Source organism: Aquarana catesbeiana, linkage group LG11 (assembly GCF_042186555.1).
Source record: "Aquarana catesbeiana isolate 2022-GZ linkage group LG11, ASM4218655v1, whole genome shotgun sequence".
NCBI classification, from domain to species: domain Eukaryota; kingdom Metazoa; phylum Chordata; class Amphibia; order Anura; family Ranidae; genus Aquarana; species Aquarana catesbeiana.
Window position 1 is genome coordinate 170647012 of NC_133334.1, and position 14916 is coordinate 170661927.

At 44.8% G+C, this 14916-nt stretch overlaps 1 protein-coding gene and 1 long non-coding RNA gene across 5 annotated transcripts in view; one reads left to right on the forward strand and one right to left on the reverse strand.

Annotated features, from left to right (window-relative positions):
• The window catches only part of LOC141112340 (uncharacterized), a 39027-nt gene extending 24509 nt beyond the window's left edge, over window positions 1-14518 (reverse strand). Inside the window, exons 1-2 of the long non-coding RNA XR_012236578.1 lie at window positions 13298-14518; window positions 11596-11678 (exon numbers count right to left, since the gene is read on the reverse strand). This is a non-coding gene — a long non-coding RNA (uncharacterized lncRNA). The remainder of the gene's footprint in view (window positions 1-11595; window positions 11679-13297) is intronic.
• The window catches only part of PLA2G15 (phospholipase A2 group XV), a 451295-nt gene continuing 449884 nt past the window's right edge, over window positions 13506-14916 (forward strand). Inside the window, exon 1 of one of the 4 annotated variants that reach the window (XM_073605038.1) lies at window positions 13506-13889. In XM_073605038.1, coding sequence (XP_073461139.1) covers window positions 13778-13889 — 112 coding nt within the window. In that variant the 5' untranslated portion in view covers window positions 13506-13777. The remainder of the gene's footprint in view (window positions 13890-14916) is intronic. The other 3 variants (XM_073605040.1, XM_073605037.1, XM_073605039.1) reach the window with 3 other exon arrangements.

Genomic DNA, 14916 nt, shown 5'->3' on the forward strand with positions numbered 1-14916 from the left:
ATAGACAGAACACTACGCTGATATCTCACTTACTGACCCCTGCTCTCTCCTCACACGATCGGTGTGTGAGGAGAGAGCAGAGATCAGATGGTAACTGCTCCTCTGTGTTTACATTTGTGACCGGCTGTGATTGGACACAGCCGGTCACACGGTAAAAGGCCATCCTCGATCCCTGCCCTGCACTCCTCCGACGGCGCACGGTGCGTGCCGCAGAGTTTGTTATGACATGTGATCGGCTGTGACGTTGACACAGCCGATCACGTGGTAAACGGCCAAAATCACTGGCTGTTTACCGTGATCGGGGAAGTGCTGTGTTCAAGGGACACATGCCATCCCCGATCGCCCCCGCGGGCGCACGCTAGGGGGTTATCCTGCTGGACGTCATATGACGCCCAGTCAGGATAACACAACCACCGCCCGGCCGTCATCTGCTATGGGCCGGGCGAGAAGTGGTTAAAGTGACGCCGTGTCGAATTGCAAAAAATGGCCCGGTCATTCAGCAGACAAATCTTCTGAAGGCTGAAGTGGTTAAAAATAAACTCCAGGCACATAAACCTTAATTTAAGAGGATAAAAATCAATTATCTTGTAAACATAGTAGTGCTATCATCACGGTGCTGTGCATAGCCTGTGCAGAGAGCAGAGCTGTAGGGGGGCCCTGGCATGCGCCCTCACTACACAAAGCTACAAAAGAGGATGGAGACAAGATCAATCAACCTGCACAAGGAGAGAGAGAGAGCAGTAGTGACTGGTCTTTATTACAGGAAACGCTTGCACAGAGGCAAAGTTTTAAAATGGAAAGCACACCAAGAATCCATGAAGAGTACTCTTGAATAATGTAATTATACAATATTTGCCTGTCCCTGATTTCAGCTCTAAATGTGGTGGCTCTATTTGTTTTCTTTTTCAGGCTTTTTTCTCTTTGGTTTCACCTAGTTATCTGGCCAGTAGCACAATTCCTGTCTAAAAATAAGTGTAAAGTCTCGTCTTTTTTCCTATAAAAATAAAAAACATGCTATAATTACCTGCTCTGTTGCAGTGGATTTGCTCAGGGCAGCCCAGATCCTCCTCTTCTCGGGTCCCTCTTCTATGCTCCTGGCCCCTCCCTCCTGTTCAGTGCCCCCACAGCAAGAGCTTGCTGTGGGGGCACCCGAGCTGAGTCACAGCTCCCTGTGTCCATTCAGACACGGAGCCCCGGCAGCACCCCCTCTCTCCCTTGATTGGCTAGCTGCCTTTGATTGACAGCAGCGGCAGCCAATGACTGTGTCTCAGCCAATCAGGAGTGAGAATTTTGGATGACTGAGACATTCACGGACACTGCAGTATAAGGGGGGCTGCTGCACACAGAAGGCTTTTTATCTTCCATAGAATGCATTAAGATAAAAAACATTCTGCCTTTACAACTCCTTTCATCAGCTTACCTGTAAAAATCCTTTTCTTTGAAGTACATCACGGGACACAGAGCCATAGTAATTACTATGTGGGTTATAGGCCACCTTAGATGACACTGGCACACCCTAAGACAGGAAGTTCACTCCCTATAGAACCCCTCCCACTTATGGGAGTACCTCAGTTTTTGTAGCAAAGCAATACACGTGTATACCAGAAAGAGGGGAGGGACCTATGTGTCCCGTGATGTACTTCAAAGAAAAGGATTTTACAGGTAAGCTGTTGTAAAAATCCTATTTTCTTAATCGTACATCACGGGACACAGAGCTATAGTACGATATACTACGTGGGATGTCCCAGAGCAATGCCAACTGAAGGGAGGGAGACACAACAAGAGTAGGGCACCATGAGATCAGAGGACTTACACTGCGCCCAAAGGCAATATCCTCATGACTTTAGACATTCACCTGATAGAATCTGGTAAATGTATGGACTGAAGACCAAGTTGAGGCCTTGCAGATTTGAGCCATGGAGGCTTGGTGATGCACTGCATGAAGCACTAACAGCCCTTGTGGAGTGTGCTTTGATTTGAAAAGGTGGAATCTTCCTCTTTAAACCATAAGCTTGAACAATTACTCGTCGGATCCATTTAGAAATAGTAGATTTCGATGCTGCCTGTCCTCTTTTAGGACCTTCAGGCAATACAAACAAAACATCCGTTTTTCGAATCTGAGCAGTTGCCTTCAAAATAGACTTTGACTGCTCTCACCACATCAAGAAAATGTAGTGACTTTTCTTCCGTAGAACAGGTTTCTGGAAAAAATGAAGGTAGAACAATAACCTGGTTTAAATGAAAACTTGACACTACCTTTGGTAGAAAGTTAGTATGAGGACGCAATACTACCTTATCCTTGTGAATAATTAAATATGGCTCTTTACAAGAAAGAGCAGCCAACTCTGATACCCTTCTTGCAGAAGATATGGCTACCAGAAAAACTAGCTTCCTTGTCAAAAGGACCAAGGGAATATGTCGTATCAGCTCAAAAGGCTGTTTCTGTAATGCTGTGACAGAACTAAATTCAAGTCCCAAGGGTTCAGGGGTGACCTAACCGGAGGATTAAGCTGCGTTACCTCCTGAATAAAGCTAAGAGCCAAAGAATGCGAAGCAAGTGGTCGCTGAAATAATACCGATAAGGCCGAGACCTGGCCTTTGATAGTACTCAAGGCCAGCTTCATTTCTAACCCCATTTGCAGAAAGTCAAGGATTCTACCTATGACATACTTCCTGGGGTGCCAACCCCTGGATTCACACCAGGAGACATATGCCTTCCAGACTCTATAATATATGATTCTGGAGGCCGGCTTCCTAGCATTAACCAAGGTAGATACCACTGAACCTGACAGCCCACGCTTCTTCAGAATGTGGGTCTCAATAGCCAAACTGTTAAATTTAGCGTTCGTAAGGTAGGATGGAATACCGGACCTTGCAAGAGAAGGTCTGGATGTGGTGGTAGGGTCCATGGGTCCCCTACCGCCATCTTTATGATCTCTGCATACCAAGATCTCCTGGGACACACGGGGGCCACAAGAATCACCGACTTCCCTTACTGCTTGATCCTGTGAAGAAGTCGTGGAAGCAGCAGAACAGGAGGGAATGCATAAATCAGTGAAAACTGATTCCATGGGAATACCAAGGCATCTGTTCCGCAAGCTAGCAGACCTTTTGTTCTTGACACAAAGTTGTTGATCTTTTTGTTGAACCTGGACGCAAACAGATCTACGTCCGGAATCCCCCATCTTTGACATATTGTCAGGAAGATATCGGGGTGAAGAGACCATTCTCCCGGGAACAACTGCTGGCGACTCAAGTAGTCCGCCTGCCAATTCTCTATTCCTGGAATGAAGACTGCCGATAGGCAAGGTACATTGTTTTCTGCTAAAGTTAGGATATGATTCACCTCTCTCTGGGCCACACGACTTCTCGTGCTCCCTTGGTGATTGCTGTGGCATTGTCGGATTGGATCCTGACAGGACGATTCCGTAACCTGAACGTCCAGGCCCTCAGGGCCAAGTGCGCTGCCCGAATCTCTAGAATATTGATGGGCAAGGTAATTTCTGATCTGGACCATTTCCCTTGGACAGTCGTCTGTTCCAGGACTGCTCCCCAACCCGAAAGGCTAGCATCTGTTGTTACCACCTTCCAGGTAACTGGTAGGAAGGATTTTCCCTTCTGCAGATTCTTGGTTATCAACCACCAACTGAGGCTCTGGCGCACCTTTGGAGATAAACACATTGGGAAATCTAGAGCTTGGACCTTCTTGTTTTGCAGCAGTCTTGAATGAAACTGAGCATAAGGAACGGCCTGGAATGAAGCCACCATCTTTCCCAACAACCTCATGCAAAGTCGAATAGAAGGATTCTTCTTTGCTTTGACTACCCGAATCAGCTCTCTTATGGCACTGATCTTCACCTAGGGTAAGAATACCCTCTTCTGGGCTGTAGCTATGATCAGGCCCAAGTATTCAAATCTCCTTGATGGTTTTAAGGAAGATTTCTCTAGGTTGAGAATCCAACCTAGGTATTCCAGGTAGTTGACTGTGGTGACCATACTTTGGTCTAAGCGGGCTACCGACTGGTCTTTTAAGAGCAGATAGACTAGGTAATCTAAAATTGTTATACCTTGAGCCCTTAATCTGGCTAGAGGAGGGGCCAGAACCTTTGTAAATACTCGAGGTGCAGTAGCTAGACTGAAAGGCAGAGCTACAAACTGAAAATAAAGATTTTCTATCTCGAAACGTAGATACAGTGGCTTGCGAAAGTATTCGGCCCCCTTGAACTTTTCAACCTTTTGCCACATTTCAGGCTTCAAACATAAAGATATAAAATTTTAATTTTTTGTGAAGAATCACCAACAAGTGGGACACAATTGTGAAGTGGAAACTGAAAAGTGGTGCGTGCAAAATTATTCGGCCCCTTTACTTTCAGTGCAGCAAACTCGTGCAGCAAACTCACTCCAGAAGTTCAGCGAGGATCTCTGAATGATCCAATGTTGTCCTAAATGACTGATGGTGATAAATAGAATCCACCTTTGTGTAATCAAGTCTCTGTATAAATGCACCTGCTCTGTGATAGTCTCAGGGTTCTGTTGAAAGCGCAGAGAGCATCATGAAGACCAAGGAACACACCAGGCAGGTCCGTAATACTGTTGTGGTGAAGTTTAAAGCCGGATTTGGATACAAAAAGATTTCCCAAGCTTTAAACATCCCAAGGAGCACTGTGCAAGTGATCATTTTGAAATGGGAGTATCAGACCACTGCAAATCTACCAAGACCTGGCTGTCCCTCTAAACTTTCAGCTCAGACAAGGAGAAGACTGATCAGAGATGCAGCCAAGAGGCCCATGATCACTCTGGATGAACTGCAGAGAACTACAGCTGAGGTGGGAGAGTCTGTCCATAGGACAACAATCAGTCGTACACTGCACAAATCTGGCCTTTATGGAAGAGTGGCAAGAAGAAAGCCATTTCTCAAAGATATCCATAAAAAGTCTTGTCTAAAGTTTGCCACAAGCCACCTGGGAGACACACCAAACATGTGGAAGAAGGTGCTCTGGTCCGATGAAACCAAAATCGAACTTTTTGGCCACAATGCAAAACGATATGTTTGGCGTAAAAGCAACACAGCTCATCACACTCAACACACCATCCCCACTGTCAAACATGGTGGTGGCAGCATCATGGTTTGGGCCTGCTTTTCTTCAGCAGGGACAGGGAAGATGGATAAAATTGAGGGGAAGGTGGATGCAGCCAAATACAGGACCATTCTGGATGAAAACCAGTTGGAGTCTGCAAAAGACCTGAAACTGGGACGGAGATTTATCTTCCAACAAGACAATGATTCCAAACATACAGCAAAATCTACAAAGGAATGGTTCACAAATAAACGTATCCAGGTGTTAGAATGGCCAAGTCAAAGTCCAGACCTGAATCCAATCGAGAATCTGTGGAAAGAGCTGAAAACTGCTGTTCACAAACGCTCTCCATCCAACCTCACTGAGCTCGAGCTGTTTTGTAAGGAAGAATGGGCAAGAATTTCAGTCTCTCGATGTGCAAAACTAATAGAGACATACCCCAAGCGACTTGCAGCTGTAATCGCAGCAAAAGGTGGCTCTACAAAGTATTAACGCAAGGGGGCCGAATAATTTTGCATGCCCCACTTTTCATTTTTTTATTAGTTAAAAAAGTTTCAAAAATCTAAAAGATTTCGTTCCACTTCACAATTGTGTCCCACTTGTTGGTGATTCTTCACAAAAAATAAAAATTTTATATCTCATAAATATCTTATGTTTGAAGCCTGAAATGTGGCAAAAGGTTGAAAAGTTCAAGGGGGACGAATACTTTCGCAAGCCACTGTATTTCTGGTGAGTGGGAAAAATAGGCACACGGAGGTATGCATCCTTGATGTCGATTGACACCAGAAGTTCTCCACCTTGTAGGATGGAGACTACTGATCGGATTGAATCTATGCAAAAAGAACGGATATTCAAAAACCGGTTTAGATCTTTGAGATCTAGAATAGGTCTGGCATCTCCATTTGGTTTTGGTACCGTGAAAAGGTTTGAATAAAACCCCAACCCCCGCTCTTCCATGGGGACCACCGATATCACCTTTTGAGACAAAAGATGGTCCAATGCTTGAAAGAGAGACGTCTTTTTCTCTGGATCCCTGGGAACGTTTGATCTGAGAAAACGAGGTGACGGGGACGCTCGGAACTCTAGTTTGTACCCTAGAGTTATTGCGGAAGCCACCCATTTGTCTTGACACTCTTCCTGCCAGACCCTTGAAAACTGCAGAAGTCTTCCCCCCACTCGAGTGAGCAGGGGCGCCCCTTCATAAGGAGGCTTTAGTATTTTGTTTTGTAGGTTTACTTCCCCAGGACTTCTTTTGTCCCTGGGGTTGAACCTGAGGTTTACCTCTTGAATTTGACGGTGGAGACCATCGTGACCTGGATGCTCCTGGCACTGGAGAAGAGGCTCGGTTAAATGAAATACTCTTACTTCTTTTCCTAACTGGCAGAAGGGTACTTTAGAAATTAGAAATTCTTTGGATGTATTTATAAAGATCATCCCCAAACAGCTGTTCACTGCGGAAAGAAAAACTAGCCAGGAGCTTTTTGCATGGCGCTTCGGCTGACCAATTTTTCAACCATAGTATGCTATGCATATGCACCAGCCCAAGCATAAGGCATGAGGCCTGGAGAATAGAATCTCTCATAGCGTCTATTGCAAAACATAACGCCCTTGGTAGCTCAGCCAAATCTTGGGCCTGCTGATCAGGAATAACCTTGAGCACCCGTTTAAACTGGTCTCTCAAAGATTGACATACACCAATTGCTGCCAGCGCACGCTGAGTTACTGAACCTGCCAGAGAAAAAGTGTTCTTTAATAGGAATTCCAACTTCTTATCTGTTGGATCCTTAAGCATTTGAGCATTGTCTACTGGACAGGTCAAACTTTTATTTACAGAGAATATAGCAGCGTCAATTGCTGGTATCTCCCACTGCTTAGTGAATTTTTCCTCCATAGGATAAAGTGTTGAAAACTTTTTAGGAGGATAAAAATGCTTATCTTGGTGATCCCACTCAGAATACATAAGCTTTTCCAGCAATGGATGGACAGGAAAAGCATGCACAGCTTGGGGAGGCTTTAGCGAACCCAAACAAGAAGTAGGTTTATCAACTGACTCAGTTAAGGGTAGCATAAATGTGGAGTGGACCAATTCAGTAAGAGATTGTACCATCAATCTTTCAGATTGTGAACATGATCCCTCCGCATTTGACCCACCAGAAGAGGAGTCATCAGCCTCTTCACGGTCCCCTGAGAAAAATTCATCATCTCCTGCCCCCTGGTTCCTCAGTTTGAGGGTCCTGGGTAATGGAAGGGGACCTATCGCGCTTAATCCCACTCTTGGATGCAACTAAAGCCCCTAACCTCTGCTCCAATCCTAATATGGGTGAGGAAAAAACCTCTTCAGTAACATAGACAGGGGCTGCAGTGTTGGAAACAGTTGCAACACCTGATGGCCCTGGTGGCTCACTTTGACCAGCCACTTCAGATCTCTCAGGGAAAGATGCCATTGTAGAGATAAGTTTAGGCTTTTTTGAGCTTGAAGGAGTCCCTCTTGAGCCCTTTTTTGGGGTGTTTCTACCTCCCCTTCTGACCATAGTCCGATGCACAAATGCAGAGGTACTACCAGAACAAATTGCATCCACTGCTTGAGCAAATAGTCCAGCAACTGCCACTGCTATTAACGCTCAGCCTGATGCTTTTAGTAAATGTGCCAAGGGAATGTCTGTGTCACCAAACCTCTTACATGCCCCTTTTTGCTCTTGTGTCCCTCCGACAGCTGCAGCCAGCAAAAATTGAGCTTTTAAAACATACTCCCGTGCTGGACGTTGCCACACGCCAACACCGAGCTAAGCCCCGCCCCCTCCGTCACGTCCCTCCCTTTTCAAAAGAGCGTCTCTCCCGCGCGGGCGCAGGCCTCCAATCCGGCGGGATCGGCTTGTGTGTGTGTGTGTGTGTGTGGGGATGGCGAGGAGGAGACCTGGTGACAAACCGCCTTGCAGGGGTGGTGAAAAACAGAGCGGCATCGCCGATCGTTCTGGCTTACCCCTATCAAGGGAGAGCTTGTCCAGGTGGGGGGTGTTTTTTTGGAAGAAAACCCCCCCCCCAATCTTACCAGAGGCCTGGGTTGCTAGCTGGAGGGAATCTGCAGCTTCTGCTGACACAGCGTGATCTTTGAGAAAAGCATGACAAGGTATGTGCTCTATACAGCCCCCGGTGGTGACTTTTAGGCATGACAACATTTACTTTTTAAAGGAGACAATTCATAAGAAACTTAAAAATTCCTTAGAAATCTCCACTTACCTTTCCTGCTGCAGGGATTTCTGTGGTAAAACCAACAGATCCAATCTTCACCCCTCACGGTGGGCTCCGTTTAAAAACCTTCAGGAATCGGGGGCCCTTTTTTATCGGGGGGATCGACACTCCAGGAACCGTAAAAGACCCCGCCAGAAAGCTTTATGGCTGAAAAAAATCAAAGCACTGGAATCCGGGGTCCAGCTCTCTAAAAAGAGAAGCGTTACGGGCTAAACCTCGTTTCTTCCCCACGAGGCCTGGGTACCATTCATTTTGGCCTAAAAATACACTTTGAATGGATCCGGCTGCATAGCTGGCCCCAGCAAGGATTGGTCCAGTTGGAGCTCAGCACAGCCCTTCTTTACTAGTGACCAACACCTAAGACACTTGCGAAAAAACTGAGGTACTCCCAGTAGTGGGAGGGGTTATCTAGAGAGTGGACTTCCTGTCTTAGGGTGTGCCAGTGTCCATCACCTGAAGGTGGCCTATAACCCACATAGTAATTACTATGGCTCTGTGTCCCGTGATGTACGATTAAGAAAGAATTGTTGCTCTACATAAAGATGGCCTAGGCTATAAGAAGATTGCCAAGACCCTAAAACTGAGCTGCAGCAAGGTGGCCAAGACCATACAGCAGTTTAACAAGACAGGTTCCACTAAGAACAGGCCTCGCCATGGTCGACCAAAGAAGTTAAGTGCGCATGCTCAGCATCATAGCCAAAGGTTGTCTTTGGGAAATAGACGTATGAGTGCTGCCAGCATTGCTGCAGAGGTTGAAGGGGTGGGGTCGGCCTGTCAATGCTCATACCATACACTGTACGCTGCATAAAATTGGTCTGCATGTCAAGGCGGTCTTTGCCTAAACTTCCTATCCTTTAAATCTGCTATTGTTACTACTTTCTTGTCAATTGATTTTAATGCCAGTGTCATTATGCAATTTCTTTTGTTACATCATATGTTTTTTATTGTCATTTAAAAAACTGAATAAAAAGATTGACACGAAATTGGTCTGCATGGCTGTCGTCCCAAGAGGAAGCATCTTCTAAAGATGATGCACAAGAAAGCCCACAAACAGTTTGCTGAAGACAAGCAGACTAAGGACATGGATTACTTGAACCATGTCCTGTGGTCTGATAAGACCAAGATAAACTTATTTGGTTCAGATGGTGTCAAGCGTGTTTGGCGGCAACCAGGTGAGGAGTACAAAGACAAGTGTGTCTTTCCTACAGTGAAGCATGGTGGTGGGAGTGTCATAGTCTGGGGCTGCATGAGTGCTGCCGGCACTGGGGAGCTACAGTTCATCGAGGGAACCATGAATGCTAACATGTACTGTGACATACTGAAGCAGAGCACGCCCCCCCCCCTTCGGAGACTGGGCCGCAGGGCAATATTCCAACATGATAACGACCCCAAACACATCTCCAAGACGACCACTGCCTTGCTAAAGAAGCCGAGGGTAAAGGTGATGGACTGGCCAAGCATATCTCCAGACCTAAACCCTATGGAGCATTTGTGGGGCATCCTCAAAAAGAAGCTGGAGGAGCGCAAGGTCTCTAACATCCACCAGCTCTGTGATGTCGTCATGGAGGAGAGGAAGAGGACTCATGTGGCAACCTGTGACGCTCTGGTGAACTCCATGCTCAAGAGGGTTAAGGCAGTGCTGGAAAATAATGGTGGCCACACAAAAAAATTGACACTTTGGGCCCAATTTGGACATTTTCACTTAGGGTGTACTCACTTTTGTTACCAGCGGTTTGGACATTAATGGCTGTGTGTTGAGTTATTTTGAGGGGACAGCACATTTACACTGCTATACAAGCTGTACATGCTCTACTTTACATTGTAGCAAAGTGTAATTTCTTCAGTGTTGTCACATGAAAAGATATAATAAATTATTTCTAAAAATGTGAGGGGTGTACTCACTTTTGTGAGATACTGTATCATTTCAGTGACAACTTTGTATAAAATTTTTATTTATTTTTTTTGTAATTTTTTAACCACTTTAAGACCGAGCCTATTTTTTTAAACTTGTTGTTTACAAGTTAAAATATTTTTTTTTTGTTAGAACATTGCTTAGAACCCCCAAACATTATATATATTTTTTTCTAACACCCTAGAGAAATAAAATGGCGGTCATTGCAATACTTTCTGTCACACCGTATTTGCGCATTGGTTTTACAAGCGCACTTTTTAAAAAAAAAAAATACACTTTTTTTAATTAAAAAATAAGACAACAGTAAAATTAGCCTTTTTTTTATATTGTGAAAGATGATGTTACGCCAAATAAATTGATACCCAACATGTCACGCTTCAAAACTGCGCCCGCTCGTGGAATGGTGACAAACTTTTATCCTTAAAAATTCTACAGGTTGCATGTTTTGAGTTACAGAGGAGGTCTAGTGCCAGAATTATTGCTCTCACTCTAACGATCATGGTGATACCTCACATGTGTGGTTTGAATGCCGTTTTCATATGCAGACGCTACACATGTATGTGTTCACTTCTGCACGCAAACTCGGCGGAGCGGGGCGCGTTAAAAAATGTTTTTCTTACTTATTTTACTTTTTATTTTTACACTTTTAAAAAAAAAAAAAAAAAAAAAAAAAATAATTGTTTCCCCTTTATTCCTATTACAAGGAATGTAAACATTCCTTGTAATAGAAAAAAAGCATGACAGGACCTCTTAAAGACCACAGATCTCATTTTTACACTAAAATGCAATAAAAAAAAAAAATACAAATAAAAAGTAGTTTTTGTATGCAATTGTATGGAGCCGAGCGGGGGGGCATCTTCCCCTCACTCAGCTCCATGCAAAACAGGGGAGAGGAAGCGATCGCTTCCCCTGCCACCAGTAAGCGGCGGAGGGCACCGGAGAGCGCGGGGGGCCCCTCTCCCGCCACGATAAAAGTGATCTTGCTGCGAATCTGCCACTAAGACCACTTTTTATCTTGAAGCAGACCGCCCGCTGAAGAAGTGGATGCAAGAGTTATGGCAGCTAGCTGCTGCCATAACAACGATATTCCACTTCAAAGAGCCACCATATAATGACCGCAGGTGGTCTGTAAGTGGCTAATCACTTGTGACAAAAAAAATTTAATATTCAATGGGCTTAACATGCCTCTCAGCAAATTCCTTAGGGTGTCTACTTTCCCAATTTTGTTTGGGAAAAGCGTTGCATGACTGCGCAATTACCAGTGAAACAGCGCAGTGCCTTTTGGAGTGGGCAAGGCTGTGACAAAGGGAATCCTCCTCACTCCAAAGAGTGCACTATTTTTTTTTTCATACGTACAGTTGGTCTCACACCTATTGGAAGTGGGAGGATCTTGATTCCCGAGATGAATGACTCATAGCAGATTTGGCCAGGAGGATCAGCTGTGGAATTAGCAAGAAAGAGAAAGCACTATGATATTTAAAAAAAAGGTAAATTTATAAAACATACATTTCCTCCCTTTTTTTTTCCCCAGGTATTGAACCTACCACTAAGCAGTACCAGAATGAACCTGAAGGGCACAGCTGAGCACTACTGACAGCCATTAGCCCTGACAGTTTCTGATACTTAACTAAAAGGAGGTGGGTGTGTTAAACCTTGCACCCACCACCTAAATTGGAGATCAGCAGAAGGGAAAAACTAGTGTTTTTTCCAGTAACAAAAATGGCCGCCAGCCGTCCGGTCAGCGGCACGTGTGTCCGCGCACTGGCTACCACCCGCCAGGGTATTGAGAATAGCTGATTCCCTGCATCCGGCACCACCCTCGGGACTGCGCGCGCCTGTTCTGGCGATGTGCATGCTGGATGGAACCCTGCCAGGATAGGACTGCAGGGTCACGCAAGTGATCGCGCCCTCCATCAACTCCGCCTCTCACCAGGACCAAGCTGGCGCTTTGAGCAGAGAGGTAGCTGGGAGAAGGTCCAAGGGGTCAGGACCAGCTCCCCCTGGCAGGCCCGAAATTGCCCCCAATTAGCGGGGACGTGCCGTGCATGCACGTGATTTAAAGGGGAAATTAAAAAGAGGGAAAAAAAATAAGAAAAACGGTCAAAAAATAAAATATCAAAATAAAACACAAAGGAAAGAGATGACAAAGAGGAAAAAAAAAAGACCAAAAGAGGAAAGAGAAGAGAAGAGGAGATAAAAAAAAACAAACACAGCAGGCTAGGGCACCAAAGCCGATCCTTCTTCAAATCCACCCGAATTTACCATACCATGGAAAAGCAGACTGTGTTCCTATTAGGAAACTCTGCAAGATAACCCCAAAATTCCACAGAAGGGGTTCCCAGCCTTATTAGCACTGTTAGCGGTTCAAGAACAGGGACTTCGCACGGGAGAGGCTGAACCCGGCAGAAGCTGGCAGAGGTAGAGGTATGGACATACTGCTACTCTTCACCAGTTCACTAGGCATGAGGAGAAAAAGGAGAATGTTGGGGGAGGGACTGTGTCTTTAATTTATGCTATTCACTAGGCCTGAGGGAGGAGTTGAGGCGGAGCTCTATCATTATCTGTATGCTGCCATGGAGGCACCAGGAAAAATGTTTTCTTTTTCCAGACCTTTATGGACTTAGAGGAAGGCACATGTAAATGGACATAAATCCATGTACATCTGCCTGTCTATAGAGCTGCATTGTGCTTCTGATCAGGTCTCATTTACACTAACATCCACGCTTGGGGCGGGGTGTTTAACAGGCAGTGAAAAGGCAATAGATCACTTTCTCACAGCCTGGTGCACTACCAAGCTGCAACCATGCCCGTGTTGCGGGGTGGTTGATACGCGGCCTCAGTCACTTCAATAGGTCGTGTTCAGTGTGTGGTAGTGCCTGGCAAACACAACAAAGTATAATTCCTGCTGTGCCAACATAGTGAACATTTAAACAGGGGGGGGAAGCAGTTGAGGGGTGGTAGAAATGCAGTTCAACCACGGTTTTACTGCCCCCAAAACCGCTAGTATAAACGAACTCTAACTGAACAAGCTGAAGCGGATCGGTTGCCATGTAATCACCTTTTTCTAAACGCTGGTTCACCAATTCTGCATCTGCCTATTCACTAAGTAAACATACATTTTTCTGTGTAAACATCAAAGTCACTAAAATGCCGAATGTGTGCTTATTATTACAAGGGTCGAGAATCCAGCCCTAGCCTGGTTAATGTTTACGACGCTAACTTGAGAACAACATCTCGTGATCTCCATGTTTTCAAGGTTCTGTGTGGATGCGCAGGCATTAGTAGTCGTAAAGCTAGACAAAAGCAAGTAGGTAGTGTTTGGTGCTCAACTACTTTAGCCTTACATGCCGGTGAATTGGGACGGCCAACAGATGGGAACAGCGACGGAAGGGTGTGAGGGACAAAAAACTAACCAGTGGAAGGAAATCGGATGCTCGTGTAGTGGGAGTTTTAAAAAATAGACGGAACGTAGTTTTTATTTGCAATATTCCATAGCTGGCGGTTCTCTGTCCCTGTGCGACACTATGCATATGCAGAAATGTCTGCTGGAGTAAGGTTGTCGATTGTCGCTGTCTTGCTGTGGATACGGTTTACTCGCACTTCGCACTGTGGGATAGGTGGATGTTCTCCGGGACCACCTGTGGTTCTTGGTAAGTTCTGGGTGGGGAAATATCCTTCCTGTAGTGGAAAGATGCACATTTCTGTGTTCAAAGTAGAAGGAAATCCATACCCTCCCGCTGAATCATTTGGCTGTGTGCTGTTCCTTCATACATGGGCAGACATTTTTATATATACGTGGGGAGACAACTTATGTCCTCCATTACAGTCATCGTTCATTGAGGGTGTAGACGCAATTATTTGTCAGCTTCTGATTAGCCATTTCTACTGAGGATCGGAAGCTGAGAAGTCATGTGACCAATCCCAAGCTTTGTCTGTTTGCTGCTAGAGAGGACATGAAGTCAGCAATACTTATTGGTAATGGTTCTTCTTTTAACCATTTAAGGACCGAGCTTCCTTTTGAGATTTGTTGTTTACAATTTCAAAAACAGTTTTTTTTTTTTTGCTAGAAAATTACTTAGAACCCCAAACATTATACATTTTTTTTTCTTAACACCCTAGAAAAATAAAATGGCCGTCATTGCAATACTTTCTGTCACACCATATTTACACAGCGGTCTTACAAGCACACTTTTTTTTAATTAAAAAATAAGACCACAGTGAAGTTAGCCCAATTTTTTTTTTATATTGTGAAAGATAATATTACACCGAGTAAATTGATACCCAACATGTCAAGCTTCAAAATTGCGCCCGCTTGTGGAATGGCGACAAACTTTTACCCTTAAAAATCTCCATAGGCGACAGTTAAAAAAATTCTACAGGTTGCATGTTTTGAGTTACAGAGGAGGTCTAGAGCTAGAATTATTGCTCTCACTCTACCGATCGCAGCAATACCTCACATGTGTGGTTTGAACACCGTTTTCATATGCAGGTGCTACTCACATATGCGTTCGTGCGTTCGCTTCTGCATGCGAGCTCGGCGGGATGGGGCGCATTTAAATTTTTTTAATTTATTTTACCTTTTTTATTTTTACACTGTTCTTTGACAGGAAAGTACGTTTATTTTATTGCAGAAAAAACATTGCATTTCTGTTCTGCAATAATGAGCCTGCCTATTGG